The sequence below is a fragment of the Serinus canaria genome, chromosome 15, assembly GCF_022539315.1.
Source record: "Serinus canaria isolate serCan28SL12 chromosome 15, serCan2020, whole genome shotgun sequence".
NCBI classification, from domain to species: Eukaryota; Metazoa; Chordata; class Aves; order Passeriformes; family Fringillidae; genus Serinus; species Serinus canaria.
The window spans coordinates 2,094,523-2,109,104 of record NC_066329.1 but is presented as its reverse complement, the minus strand read 5'-3'; the positions used below and the strand labels follow the sequence as shown (position 1 = coordinate 2,109,104).

At 46.1% G+C, this 14,582-nt stretch overlaps 1 protein-coding gene and 1 long non-coding RNA gene across 3 annotated transcripts in view; both read left to right on the top strand.

Annotated features, from left to right (window-relative positions):
- FBXW8 (F-box and WD repeat domain containing 8) overlaps window positions 1-14,582 on the top strand; it is a 56,909-nt gene that overhangs the window by 28,189 nt on the left and 14,138 nt on the right. For both annotated transcript variants that reach the window (XR_007778901.1, XM_018916411.3), the window contains exons 6-7: window positions 5,273-5,469; window positions 6,329-6,538. Coding sequence is in view for 1 of the 2 variants with exons in the window: in XM_018916411.3 (XP_018771956.3) it covers window positions 5,273-5,469; window positions 6,329-6,538 (407 nt within the window). In the remaining variant the exon portion in view is untranslated. The remainder of the gene's footprint in view (window positions 1-5,272; window positions 5,470-6,328; window positions 6,539-14,582) is intronic.
- Window positions 7,570-11,399, top strand: LOC127060184 (uncharacterized). Its single transcript, XR_007778902.1, has 2 exons — window positions 7,570-10,141; window positions 10,211-11,399. It is a non-coding gene; the product is annotated as an uncharacterized LOC127060184 (long non-coding RNA).

The following is a 14,582-nucleotide window of genomic DNA, read 5'->3' as shown; positions in this document are numbered from 1 at the left end:
CACCGTGAGGAGCTGGTGGCCTTCCCAAGCTGCAGAGGAAGCAAGGAGGGTGGTGCTGCAGGGATCAGAGGTGCTCCTGCCTGCTGCAGGCTCCAGGAGGGGAATTTTGGCAACCCTTGTCCTTTCTGGTGTCCTTAAAGCTATCTGGGGGTGTTAAAGCTATCTGTGTCCCTTCTGTACCCTCTTTGCAGAGTGCTGGGTTTGGTGCCTTTCCCTGAGTGCCAGGACATGCTCCAAGAGAGCAGGAGCATTCCAGGCTGGCTGGAGTGAAGGAAAAAATGTCAGAAGAAAAGTGCAGGGTCAGGGGCTGGGATGTTTATTCCCATTGGTGGCTGTGGGTGCAGATCTCTTGGTTTGGGTGAGTGGAGTGTGTGATTTCCCACCCCATTCATCCCATTCCCCACACTGGGAATGAAACAGGGTCTGTGCCTTCTCCGAGGGACGGTCCAGGAATGGTGTTGTGTGGAAATCCCTGGAAGAAGGGTGGTGGCAGTAAAATCTGGGAACATTTGGTGGGAACTGCTGTGGTAATGGTAGTGTGAGGGAAAGGCTCTTGTCACTGAGATCTGATCTCTCACCATTTGTACCCTCAGGACCTGCTGGAAGTGAAAATTAAATGTAAAATGTTGGTTCATGAACTTCAAGTATCTACTAAGGTTAAATTGGCTCCTCCAACTAGAAATGTTTTTGGGAAAAACTCAAAATTCACAGCAACAAGTTTTGATACTTCAGGCTGGTGCTCATTTCCACCCATGCTTTTCTTATTCTGCTTGTACATCATAGAGATATGATATAGCTGAAAATGATAAGGAAATAAATTCATGTTCCCACTTTGGAGTAAAAAAACCCACCTGTATGGAGCCAGAGAATCACAGAATAGCCTGAGTTGGAAGGGACCCACAAGGATCAGCAAGTCCAAGGGTTTTCAGAAGGTGAAATAGAGTTTTATTTTGTTTAAATCAAGGTGGCAAGACCACAGCTCTGAAACAGGACAAGCACCATGGAGATGATATGAATTCAGCACCTCCTGGCCTTCCCAGGCTGTTGTGTTTAGAAGCTGAAGGGAATGAGCTTGTAAACCATCAGCACATTTGGATTCCCTGCTCCAGCACAGACAAAATTCTGGGGTTTTAATATCTTTTTTTTTTTTTTTCAGATAATGCACATGTAGGTTGCTTTAACTCCTCCAAAGCTGGCAGCAGCCACCAGCTGACAGCAAATGCTGGTTTTAATGTGGAAGAGCTGATGTAAAAGGTCTTTAGGATCCAAGCTGGGATCCTCCACACCCACATCCAGCCCTCCCACCCCAAGCTCCCCGAGCAGGCAGCTCAGGTGGGCAGTGCCAGCTGTGCCCAGCTCAGGAGGGGCTCAGACAGTCTCTGTGACACTGCCAGACGCAGCCAGGGTAATATTTACCAATGAGATTTAACACTGTTTGCTCTGTGGTTGTGCTGCCTTGCCCTGTCGGAGGATTAGGGGATTTTAAAGGAAAAAAGATACTTGGGTTTGTTTAATTTTGTAGCAAATGCATGGCCTGTCACAGCAGAGAAAAACCTGTGTGAAAACAGATGTAACAGCTGCTTTTGCAGGATGTCTTTTGTGCTGCCAGCACTGCTGGTGGAGAGAGAGGAGCCTCCAGCCTCCCACCTTTGACACAGCAAGAGCTGTGCAGGGCTGGTGATGCTCCCAAAATCTGAGTTCAGGCAGGATCAGCACTGCACTCTGAGGCACAGCAGCCTCCTGCTCAATGTTCTATCCCAGTGCTTTCCAGTCTGCAGTGACTGGCAATAAATGGCCCTTTCAGCAGGTCACCATTCAGAATTATGTGGGTTGGGAGTTGAATTTTTTGTCCAGTCTGGGGCAAAGTGATAAACGAGGCTGGTGCAGTGATTGTCACATTGAATATCAGCATTGCACCACCAGCAGCTTCTTGCACTTCTTGTCATGAGCCATGATGACTTTCCAGCTTGCTCATAATTCTAAATGATTTTGGGGAGTTATTGTTAGAGTTCAGGTGGAATAATCACAATTATGGTGCAGATTTTAGCGTGCTGTGAAACCGCTGCTTATAATTTTCATTTGGTGACCTTCTAGCACTTGGTAAGATTTCAGTATTATAACAAATAAAGATAACATATGGCTGCAACCTTAACTTCACCTCAGCAGAGGAATTGCTGTGGAAATGAGGTGCTGGGCAGTGCTGGAGGCAGGAAGACAGACTGTGGAGAGCAGTGATCTCATCTGCACTGCTAAATCTTAGCCTGATTTTTTTTAGCGCCACACTAATAACCTGAACTGGAATAGTGTGGGATTTTTTGCTCTTACCCAAACGTGATTGACTGCTGCAAGGACTTGCACACACATAAATACCTTTTGTTGTTTCTGCAGTGAAATGCAGAATATTCTGAGCAGCACTTTTAGCTCTTGTAGCAGCTTTACCTATTTATAAATCCAGTGCAGTGTTTTCTTTCTGTTTTCTTTCTGTCCTGATCCTTGTGGGTCCCTTCCAATTCAGGTTATTCTTTGAACTCTCCAGGTTACTCTTTACTTTGTGCTCCTTCATCACATGTGAATTTGTGACCTTACAAGTCCCTTTCTTTTTAGATTACCAGGAATATATTGCCCATGTCATGTATCAGATGTTGCACACTGTGTTTGCCTGGTTAAAATCTTCTATTTTGGACAGATTTTCTCATGTTTGAGATGTAATAATAATAATAATAATAATAATAATAATAATAATAATAATAATAATAATAATAATAATAATAATAATAATAATAATAATAATAATTACCAGGACCCAGGGAATGGAGCTGCCATTAATCATTTCATCATTAACGTGCTCCTCTGCAAGGGAACCTTCTCCAGCCCTACCTGTCATGCTGGAAGATTGCTTCTCACTTCAGTGCAAAGGTGGCCCAGAAGGCTCCAATTATTATTATTATTATTATTATTAATTATTATTATTATTATTATTATTATTATATTATATTATATTATTATTATATTATTTGTGGCTTGATGCCCAAAATTAGAGAGCAGAACCCTGAGCTCTGGGTTTCTTAGTTTGCTCCTGTGGTCAGAATATTTTGGTTTTTTCCCTAGAACTTTCATTCATTTAGGCACTGTTGAATCCAGTGGAATGTTCATCACAGAGATGTGTAAACAAAAGGCTCCACTGAAAGCAAATCAGCCTCCCTTTTCCCTTTCATGGACCTGGTCTTTAATTTGGATCAATTTTCTGCTGAACAAAAATTGAAAATCCTTCTGCTTGGAGGAGCCTGGCAGCCAAATCCACAGTCTGACCCAACAGTCCAGTTCTAGCTCCCTGTGTCTGATACCACTTTACCCCTGAGGGGTTTTTCCTGGCTGAATCATCTCCAGGAGGTGAGACCTCCCCATCCCTTTGCTGTGAGGAGGAGCAGCCCCAGCTCAGCCCTGTCCTGGCTGCAGGGGGTGCAGCCTGTGCTGCTCATTTGGATTTGTTAACTGGTTTTAAGCTGTGTGCAACCAGTTTTGCAAACCCAATTCAGCAGTTATTTACCTTTCAAGCAATTAACATAATTACCATGATGCTAAGAAGTCATTTTGGGAAGTTCTGCTCGGAGCCCTTACGGCTCCGTCGGGACAGTTTTAGTCGGGACTGATCTCTCTGATGGAAGCCTAATTGCACTTTTGGCTTTGTGTAAACAAACAGAGGCGGCTAATTGTTTAGGCAAATAGCAGATTAATTTAAATATTCATCCCTAATAAAACAAAAATGGTCCCCATTATGGTACTCATTCCCATGGTGAGGAATATAAATATTCAGTGGGAGTGCCATTAGACAGGGATCTTAAGGATTATCTGCATTATTTCACATGGGTAGCACTTTCCAGATACCAAATAATCTTTACAAAAGCTACCATAAATCAATTTAAACTCATTTAGCTACCATTTCACTATGTGCAGTTTCATTACCACACTCTTGCTTCACCTCCTCTGGGACTGGGGAGGAGTGTTTGCAAACTGGCAGTGGTGCCCATCCACAGCTGTCTGTCAGGGCTTTTATGTCTCCTTCTGAAGGAAGAGCTGCCATTAATCATTTCATCATTAACGTGCTCCTCTGCAAGGGAGCCTTCTCCAGCCCTACCTGTCATGCTGGAAGATTGCTTCTCAATTCAGTGCAAAGGTGGCCCAGAAGGCTCCAATTCCCTTCTGTTCCCTCCTGATTGCCTCAGGTTGCTCTTACTCAGATTATGATGCTTTTAAATAGAGAATTGGGGAGCCAGGCTGGCAAAAATGCAATTATAAATATGTTTTCTTTTGACTTACACTCCTTTATCTTTAGGATTTGCATTCTTTAGCTTTTCTCTATCGTGACTGGGGACAGGACCCAGGGAATGGAGCTGTGTTGGGAGATTTAGATGAAGCTCAGGGAAAGGTTCTTTCCCCAGAGGATGCTGGGCACTGCCCAGGCTCCCCAGGGCAGTGGGGACAGCCTCTGGCTTTGCCAGAGCTCCAGGAGCCTTTGGCCAGCACTGCCAGGGATGCCCAGGGTGGGGTTGGTGGGGGTCTGGGCAGGACAGGAGCTGGGCTGGATGATCCTTGTGGGTCCCTTCCAGCCCAAGAGATTCTGTGATTCTGTGAACCATGCAGCAAAGTGACTTAAAATTGGAGTGTGGGTTCTTCCTCAGTGGGTTTGGGGTGATTGAGGGCCTCTCTATAATAGAACAAAATTTCAGGTGTCTGTTTGCATCAGATCTCCAAACATGGAAATGTGAGAGAAGTCAAAGAGTCTTCCTCAAGGTAGCTGCTAATGTTGTTGGACAGTCAGATATTAGAAAAAGATACAGAGCAGTAGAGCCTGGAATCACAGAATCACAGATGGGTTTGGGTTGGAAGGACCTTAAAACACATCCCATTTCACCCCTGCCATGGCAGGAACACCTCCCACTGTCCCAGGTGCTCCAAGCCCTGCCCAGCCTGGCCTTGGGCACTGCCAGGGATCCAGGGGCAGCCACAGCTGCTCTGGGCACCCTGTGCCAGGGCCTGCCCACCCTCCCAGGGAGCAATCCCTTCCCAATATCCCATGTATACATCCCCTCCTTCAGCTTCTAAGCACATCAGTTCTCCTGTGCACCCATGGCTGGAGGAAACACAGCATCCTCAGGTTCTGGTGTCCTGCCCCCATCTCTTCCCTGTGTATTCCTTTGTTCAAGCTGTCTAAGGCTCGTTGCAGGTTGTGTCAGAGGCTGAGCTAACCCCAGTGCCCGTTTCCCCTGTGCAGGCACTGTCAGTGTTTGGAGCCTGCTGCTGGGCCAGGAGCCCATCCATCACTTCCAGCACAACCAGCACATCCAGGCGCTGGCGCTGGCCCCGGGCGGCGCCGCCGTGGCCACGGCCTCCGGCTTCCAGGTCAGGCTGGAGAGCCCCGACGACAGAGGGGTCTGGCAAACCCCAGGAACCTTTGAAATCCAGAAACTGGTGAGTCTCCGGGCTGCTCTGCTTTGTTACAGGAGCTCCTGATCCACTAATTACTGTTGGATGCTCGGGATGGTTCTTAGAAAAGTCTTGCAGGCTGAGCTAGATCAGGGCGGTACCAGCTCAAGGCTCTGACTTTGGAGCAGGTTCAGGGTGAGTCCTCCATCCCTGAAGAGCAACTCCTGGCTTGAGTTTGGAGTGAAAATGAACACAAGTCCATATGGTGCAGGAGGTTGGCTGGGTTTAATCTGGGGGGTGGTTTTTTTTGATTTTTTTTTTGTCAACAGTAAACTAAGCTGGCTCATTTTGTAAATCAGTTTTCTCGCATAGAATTGGAGCTGAAACTCCAGGTCTCATTCCAGATCCACACTATCTGATTAATTCTGAGGCAGGATATTGCAGGCAGCCTAATAGTGTCACTTGTGAAGCTGTAACTACTCATGCAGCTTCTTTAGGTTGCACCTTCTGTCACTGAAGTTTTGAGAGTTGTAATTAAAACTCATTTTCTGAAGTTTTGTTTTGTCTCAGAGTATCAGCATTTGTTTGAAAGGGGAAGGAAGTGTGTAGGAATAATTGAGTCTTGCAGCCTCTCTCCTGTAGAAGGAAGCTGTGCAGTTAAAGGGTGTGAAGTGATTTAAACCACTCCTGATTAATCCCCCCTCCAACTCTAAGTCTGACTTACAGTTCAGAAATAAGCTTGATGCTTGGTCTTGGTGTGGAGTTCATCCATAGCTGAGATGACTCAGGACACACATGAGTAGTTTGTTCAGTTCAGCATGTGGCACTAGTGATGCAACAGAATTTTTGACTGTACTAGAATAAATTAAAATAAAAAATAAAATAAAAAGTCTGCTCTTTTTAGGTCAACTTCCTTAATCTGGTTCCAGATGTGACGGGGAGCCCAGTGGCAGTGGCAGCTGCAGAGGACATTGTCTATCTCCTGAAAGCAGAAGCTCCTGGCAGGATTCTGCACTCAGTCTATGGCCAGCCTGTCACCTGCCTGGACGTGGCTGCTCACGAGGCAGCCTTTGGCATCAAAACCTTTGGCTGGCTATTGAATGAGCCCAACCAGGTATTGTCATTGAGAAGATTTTTACACCTTTTAATTAAGGGAAAAAGAGTTCATGCTGAGGACTTCTTTTCCTGCTCTCCAGCTTTTGAGAGCAGAGAGAAAACAATTCAGTGCAATAATCTGATGCTGCTTTGTGTTCTTATGTGGGCTGAAGTGAGGGGTTGTTCAGCTGTGGGAAATGAATTTGTAGAGAATTTTTAAAGTTTGACACAAGGCTTACATGGTATATATCTGTATGTAAACTTTGAGGTAGGAAATACTAACTTAGAAATATTATGGAATAAGATAAATGTTGTGAGAGAGAAATAGAACTAGAAGCAAGTTTCAAAGGATGGTTTTATAAATAAGAATAGATACTTCAGAGAAATATGAAAAATATATTGTAGTAAGATTTATGAAGAGTAATTTTAGATTATTAGTTTAAGGACATTTACAGCATAGTGTGGTAAAAATTAATAAGTCAAAACCCACTTATATTATATTGTAATTAAGAAATAATTAGCTTCTAATTGTGGTAGTGTAAATTATAATATCTGTATTGTCTCACCCTTCACAAGAGACTAAAAATAGAAGTTTTTCAAACACCTCTCAGTTGCCCCATCTCTAGGTCAGGAAGAAGCATAATCTGACATTCAGCCAGCTGGGTTCCCTTGCACCCTCTGCTCCCCAGCAGGGCCCAGCTCAGTCTGTGCTGCATCAATGGCCTCAGGGGGAACTCATCTCAAACATCCCTCCTAAAAACCCCAGTAAAGAGGCCAAAATCCCAAACCATCCCTCAGCCTTCTGGTGGGGGATCCTGAGCAGTGTCAGGCAAATGAGCACCCTTAGGAGGGGGGTGCTTTTTGTGCTGTGCTGTTGAGTATTGGCCAAACTCTCAGGGGATTTTGGTGTTTCCAGATGCCTTGGGAAGAGTTCCTGTCCCTTTCCTGCACCTTGCCTCCCTTTCCAGTCCCTGGTTTCATTCGATTTTTGTGTTACACTGAGGCTGTCAGCACTGAGGGAGGGAGGGAGGGGGCTTCAGGGAGCAGGAATGGAGCACCCACTGCTGACCACTGTGGTCTGGAGTGGAAAAATGCAGGATTTCCCTTGGCAAGTGACTGGAATGGGAAAGCTTCATGTAGGGCTTCCTCTGTAAGGGATAAACGTGTCCAGCTGCACCTCATTCCCCTTAAACCCCCTGTTCACCATAAATACCTGCAGGGCTGAGCTGCTGTGAGCTGTGCTGTCTCTATTCATTCCTCTGCTGTCCTAACCCAGCTCTTTTCCCTCCAGAGGTGGGAGGCCAGGAGGTGAAATTGCCTCATTTGGGGGCATTACCCCAGTGATCACTTTTGTGTCTCATAAAGAACAGAGAAACTCTCAGGTTGCTGTGGCTGAGATGACCCTGAGGTGTCAGAAAGTCTCTTTTTCCCCAGCCCTGTGACTGCAGAAGAAGTTGAGATCCTTCAATTCTGTTTCTCAAGGTTGTTTATTTTCCCTTATCTGTTCCATTCTCTCTCTGCCCTGCTGAGCTCTGCCCAGCAGGTCGGGTTGTGGCACAGTCCCTGCCCTTGGGGTGCTGTTGGCTTTTTATACTGAGAACTACCTGTGCTTTATTTACAATAATTTCCCAATCCCTATCACCTGTGTTAGACAGTCTGTCTCAACTCTAAACCAATCCAGAAGTGCCACCATCCCAGCAGAAGATGGAGAACAAGAAGAAGGAGAAGAAGGAGGAGAGGACATGCCCAGATTCCTCCATCTTGCCTCTTGACCCCCCATTCTAAATCCCCAAAATTCTACTTTTTCACCCTGTGACAAATTCACCGTCATTCTACTCAAACTCCTGTGGCTTGTAACTCCTCACACAAAGTTGGTCATTGTTTCCATGGGCTAAAATCCAAGGCCCAGGTGGTTCTGACTCCGTGCCAGGGTCTCAGATCACCCAGGGCAGCCAGAGGAATGTCCTGGGTTCCGACAGGAAACCTCCCCAGCCCCAAAGGGCGCGCAGCAAGGCCGGACATCTTTCCTCGTTCAGTCCTGAGCTCCCTGGCTCTTGCTGGCAGATTGCATCCTAATCAGGGAGATGGGCCCAGACAGCCAGGGGGTGTGACAAGGACACTGCCTTGGCACTGCTGCTCCAGCTGACATCACGCCGGAAATTAATTACTGATGGCTCTTGTGCTAACGAGCGGCCTCGCGCAGACGTGCAGGGACTCTGCAGTGCCTGATTACTCTGGGCCCACGGGGACAGCCTGGCTTTGGGAGAGCTCCCCAGCCTGGAAATGCCATCCTGGAGGAGTCCAGCCCCCCTGGCTGCTGCCTGTGTTCCTCCTCAGTTCGGGGTTTTCTTTGTTTTCCTCCTGGTTATTATTTTCCTTCTGGCAATCCCTGCCTAGTAACCTGCTTCCTGATCAAAACACTTAGAGAAACCATCTTTTTCCTCCCTCTCTCTCTTCTTTTTTTTAAATCATTTTCTAATTTTAGCCACGTTTGACAGCAGAGCTGAGATCTGAGGCATAAATTTTGTGGGAACTTTTATGTTGGAGAGGAGGAAAACATCAAATCCGTGGCCTAGACTTGGCTCCTGTCAGATGAGAGACACCCATGCAGGAGGGAGGGGAGAACAGAAATGCTTCATCCCTGAGAAGTTCAGCTTGCACTTTAGTAGCACCAGACAACCCAAATATGCTGCTCTTTCTTGAGAGTTCCTCTGCTTTAGTGCTCCTGGAGCTCTTTTTTGAAGTGAAGCTATGAAAGGTTTTGTTGTTTCAGCTCTGTTAACTCAACATGAAATCCCTTCAAGTCCAAATTCTGACGTCTGTGTTCCCATCTAGGCTTGTCTAGGGCTAATTAAATAGCCCAGATAATGACCCATGGGGGAAATCCTTATTCCCAGGGCATCCAGGGGACATTTCTTGAGGGATGATGTCAGGCAGCTGGAGCCCCATGGTCACAGAGCTGCTGCAGCACCACAAGGCTGGGCATTCACCTGTGGGGATTTTGGGTTTACCATGGGGGAGATCAAATCCACAGATTGGCTTTGGTCCTCTTCAGGTGAGGATCTAAACCTCAGAAGGAGGCAGCAGGATAAATGTTAGGCTTGAGTTCATCTGGGTTCTGATGCACTCTGGAGCTTTTCTCATAGCTGGTGCCTTTATAACCTTCCCTGAATCTGCTGTCAGGTAGGTCTGGTCTCCTACTATGGCTCAGGTGAGCTTTGTGGATTATTTCTGTGAAATTTAGAGGTGTTTGTTCTCCTGAGATGAGAGGAAAAATCCTAAACCACAACTTTCTCCTGTATTCCAAATTCTGTTCAAACTTTTTAACATTTTCAGCAGTTCTTGGGGATATGAGATAATGAACAAAGGAGCATTTGTGGGTTTTTCTACCAAAGAAACTTCATACAGCATGTATGAGGATTTTTGTTACAGATGTTACAGCTGTTGTCAGGCACGGTTCAGGTGAGGATTTTTGTTACAGATGTTGTCAGGCACAGTTCAGGTGAGGATTTTTGTTACAGATGTTGTCAGGCACAGTTCAGGTGAGGATTTTTGTTACAGATGTTGTCAGGCACAGTTCAGGTGAGGATTTTTGTTACAGATGTTGTCAGGCACAGTTCAGGTGAGGATTTTTGTTACAGATGTGTTCAGGTGAGGATTTTTGTTACAGATGTTGTCAGGCACAGTTCAGGTGAGGATTTTTGTTACAGCTGTTGTCAGGCACAGTTCAGGTTGCTTTGTGTACAAACATGAACCTGATCCCAGGGCTGGTGGATGGGGAGGAGAGGAGGGGACGGGTGGTTTTACAGCTTCCAGCTCTGAGGCAGAAGCTGGATGTGCTGAGATCAGCTCTCTTGGGTGATGCTTGTTCATGCTGCTGCTTTTGTGGCTCTCTGGAGCTGCTGATTGGCTTGTGCTTGAGGAAAGGTGTTCAAGCTCACCTGGCTCCTCTCAGCAGCCAGTGAAACACTGCCTGGGTTTGCTCCTGGATTTTGTGTTTCCATGGAATTCTTCAGCTGCTTGGAAATGTGTGTCCAGTGGAGTTAAGCAGTGATAGTGAGTGAAAACAAATTTGAAATCATGGAATCCCTGAGTGGGTTGGGTGGGAAGGGACCTTAAAGCCCACCCAGTGCCACCCCTGCCATGGCAGGGACACCTCCCACTGTCCCAGGCTGCTCCAAGCCCTGCCCAGCCTGGCCTTGGATATTTCCAGGGATCCAGGGGCAGCCACAGCTGCTCTGGGCAACAGTAAATCCTTCTTGAAATTGAGTTCATACTTTACAGTCATTTTTGGATGATATATTTAGTTCATGGCTGCTTTATGTGAGCTTTTACATCTTATTTTAACTAAAATCCTCCTAACTGAGAAGCTGCATTGTCTTTCCTGGTGTTGAGTGTCTCTAGTTCTCATGGGGTTCCAAAGACTTCCATTTTTTTAATCTAAGTGTTTCTTGTTTAAAAATGTGGGGGTTTTCACTTCTGTTGGCCTCTGTGACCCTTGTAAAGAGCCCAATTTTCAACAAATTCATCTTTGTGAACTCCTGTTTTCATACCAGTAGAAGAGCAGGGCTTGCTGCTGTCTGAACAGATGGAACTTGCCCAAATGTGTCTCTTTGAGGAGCTGCAGGACTGCAGGGTGTTAGCAGATATTTGGAGGTGTTGAAAGGTGTTTTAAGTACCTTTTTCTTTATAAGCTCTTTGGTACCACGTCAGAAAGGCAGAACTCTGTGAGGAACTGAACTATTAGAAGAAAAAGAGACCATCAGAGAGTCCAGAACTTTTCCTTGTCTAAATTTTGCATGATTTCTTGATCAAACACTCTTAAGTGACCAGGAATAATTTTGCAAGTTGAAATAAATAAAAGACTAAATAAATAATAAGTGAATCAATCATTTTCTGTTGGCTGACATTAAAGACATTCTGCTTTTCCCCCCCTGTTTGTGCTCTAGTGAGTGCCTCAAAATTGGCACGGTGGCTGAGGTGGGTGCCTCAGGTTTGGAAAAAGCAGCTGCTAGGATGTGCCATGAATATTCTATCCAGGTGATGAAACCAAGGGATTTAATTCAGTTTTTAAGGTTCACCTTGCCTCCCTTCTCCATGGGAGAAGGTTTTCCTCAGGTTAGGGAACTCCTGTCCCTGGCCCAGAGGGGTTTTTGAGTGTGTGGGTGGTTCAGTGGGTAAACACAACATCCTCCCCACGGGTCCTGGAGCTCTTAGCCCAGGCTCCAGCCACGAGTCAAACGAGCCTGGTGACCCCAGTGCAGTCCTAGCAGACATCTGCCCACATCCCAGCCCATCCCAGGCTGGCAGAGCTCCGGGGGCTGGCAGTGCCCAGGGCTGCAGGTGCGTTGGCAGCGCCAGCGCAGAGCTTGGCTCCCCTCCTTGCCACCAGCCTGAAGCCTCGCTCTGCAACTCCAGGCACGGGGAAACTTCAAAGGGAAAAGCAAACTGCACTTGTCTTTAGCTCTGTGTGTGACTTGTGCAGCAGGTGTTGGATGGGGTGGAGCAGGGAGCTGCTTTTCCTGCTGGATTTGCTGGGAGCTGTGCTGCTCTTGGCTTTTCAGGCAGTGCCCAGCGCATGCGTCTGCCAGGAAAAGTCACCTTTAGGATGGCATGAAAGTCAATTTTCCACATGCTCAGAGAAGCACTTTTGTTCCCAGCTCCCCACAATGACTTATATCTGGCAAGAACTTGAAAAATAGTCTCTCTGGCTGATTGTCAAAAATTACATCATATTGGAGTAAACTGCTTTTAAATCAAACATCCATTATTCATGGATATTAACTGCTTTTTTATTTATTTATTTATTTAACTGGCTGTTTTGTGTTTGATTTACTCTTTTTCTTCTTCTCTGATTGTCTGTCTGTCTCCTTCAGCTGCTCCTTTTAAATCTTAGCTCATCTTGAAATTTATGGAGCCAGAACACTTATCTGTGTGCACAAGTATCAGCGTGCTGACCTTGCATTTGTTAACAGTCAGATTGTTTTTGTTGTTGTTGCAGTGTTATGTGCCATATTTACAGTAGGCAATCCAATACATTTGCACAGGGAAACTGTGCCCCTGGGGCTTGTAAACTTTAAAAATATTCTTGTTTTCCACATCACTTTAGATATAAAATCCAAACTTGCAGCAGTGCGTGCCATATGTTGTGTTTAATTTGATGGGTTCCCCCACAAATGCATATTCCTGCTTTTGTAGGTACCCTCTGGATTGGATGGGTTTGACCTGAGCAGAAACCAGATCCCTTTTTGTTTATGGTGGACTTGGAATTTCACAGCCCCTTTTTCATTGGCAATATTTGTGTGTATTCAGGCAGTGTGTTTTCCAATTGGCAGAGGGCTGGACAGAAGCAAAGGGGAGAAATATAATCTGAAAATAAATGTAAATTCTGTTCTCAGGCTTGCTGCTTGATCCTCTGCCACTCTGAGCAACTCAGGATGGTTTTATTTTACTTGAAATGACAGAAACCTCAATCCTGGATGGTTTTTCTGAAAAAGTGCTTCTGTAATGGATCCTGTGTGTTGTTCAGTGAGGAGAAGGATGTAGGGTTTGAGTGTGGTTTTACAATGTGCTTTTTGCTGATATTTATGATCCTCCCTCCAACACTGCACTAAATAAGAACCGAATTCAGAAAATAAGAATAATAAGGACCAACACACAGAGGGATTCACCCAGTTCTGAGACTCAGCTTGGTCTCCAGCTGTTCCTGTGGGCTGGGAGGGGAAAGGGAAAGGAAGGGGAAGGGGAAGGGGAAGGGAAAGGGAAAGCAGCTCTTCCCAGAGCAGGCGTGTGCTGGCTGCCATCCAGGACGGTGGGATGGACACCCCAGCTCTTGTTGAAAGTACCACAGGCTCTTTGATAACAAGTGCTCAGGGATTTGTTGTTTGAATGTTCTGTCCAAAAAAGACATCTCCAACAGCACAGCATCCCAAAACACCTGCTGGGGTTTTGGCCACACATGGAAGAGTTCCATCAGCAGCATTTCCTACAGTTCCTTGGTTTTTCTTGGAAGTGTCTCAAGCAGAGTGCATCGACCACGCTTGACCTCACTTAGCAGCGAGATGTAACAAAGCTCACAGCTCAGCTCTTCTGGCTCCAGAGCCTTTAATTCTTTGGGAATTCATTTCAGGCATCTTTCATGAGTTCTTGGACAGCATTTAAAGAGAGTTCCCAGTCCCCAGCACTCTGCAGTTCTGTGCAGAACAGTAACTTTGCCTTTTTTCCTGTGCCTGGGCTGGTGCATTTGCCGGGTTCCCGGAGGAGCAGCCACAGGCTGAGCTGTGCCCAAGTCACCCAGCAAAGAGGGGAATTAGTCTAATGCACTGCCTTAACAAAGGGGAGACTATGAGCATGAATAATTAATACCCCCAGTCTGTGGCAGTGGGCTGAAATGAAGTCCCATTTGCTCAGCCTTATTAAAAGAGAGAGAGAGAGAGAGAGGGAGGGCTGGTAAAGGTCGTTAAGGGACTTGTAACAGGGAAGGGATGGCCTCGGAGATGGATAATGTGTTTGCTAATCTCTGTGGTCTTTAACTAAACAGAATGCTGGAGGTGCTCTGGCTATTCCTGGCTTGTTGAATTATTAAGCATTCAGGGAGATTGCCTGGCTCTTGGCCAACAGCTTGGACTTTTCATTTGGCCAATGTTAATAGGTGACACGTTTTATTTGGGGCGTTGGATCCCGGTGCTGCCTGCACGGGGTCTTTAATGCTTTTCCTCCCTGAGGTCCCAGAGGGGCCAGGGCTGCTCATTAGTGTGTTATCCCAGGGTTCTTCATTTCACACCCAAATGCTCTTGGTTCACTTCCCTCAGTTCGGTACCTATTAGGTCACTGGGCTTGGGTGTCCATTATAGGATTATAAATACCTTTAAAAGGGTAATCCCTTTGCAGTGTGCATTATAGGATTATAAACCTCCCAGAGATCTTAGGCTTTATCTGCCCTTTAACACACGGGCCCTTATTTCAAGTCCCCATTGACCAGGTATTTCCATTCTCTCTCCTTGGCCTTTGTAAGGAAAATCCTTCTTGCCTTGGGATATTACAGGAGAGCTCATCAGAGGTGT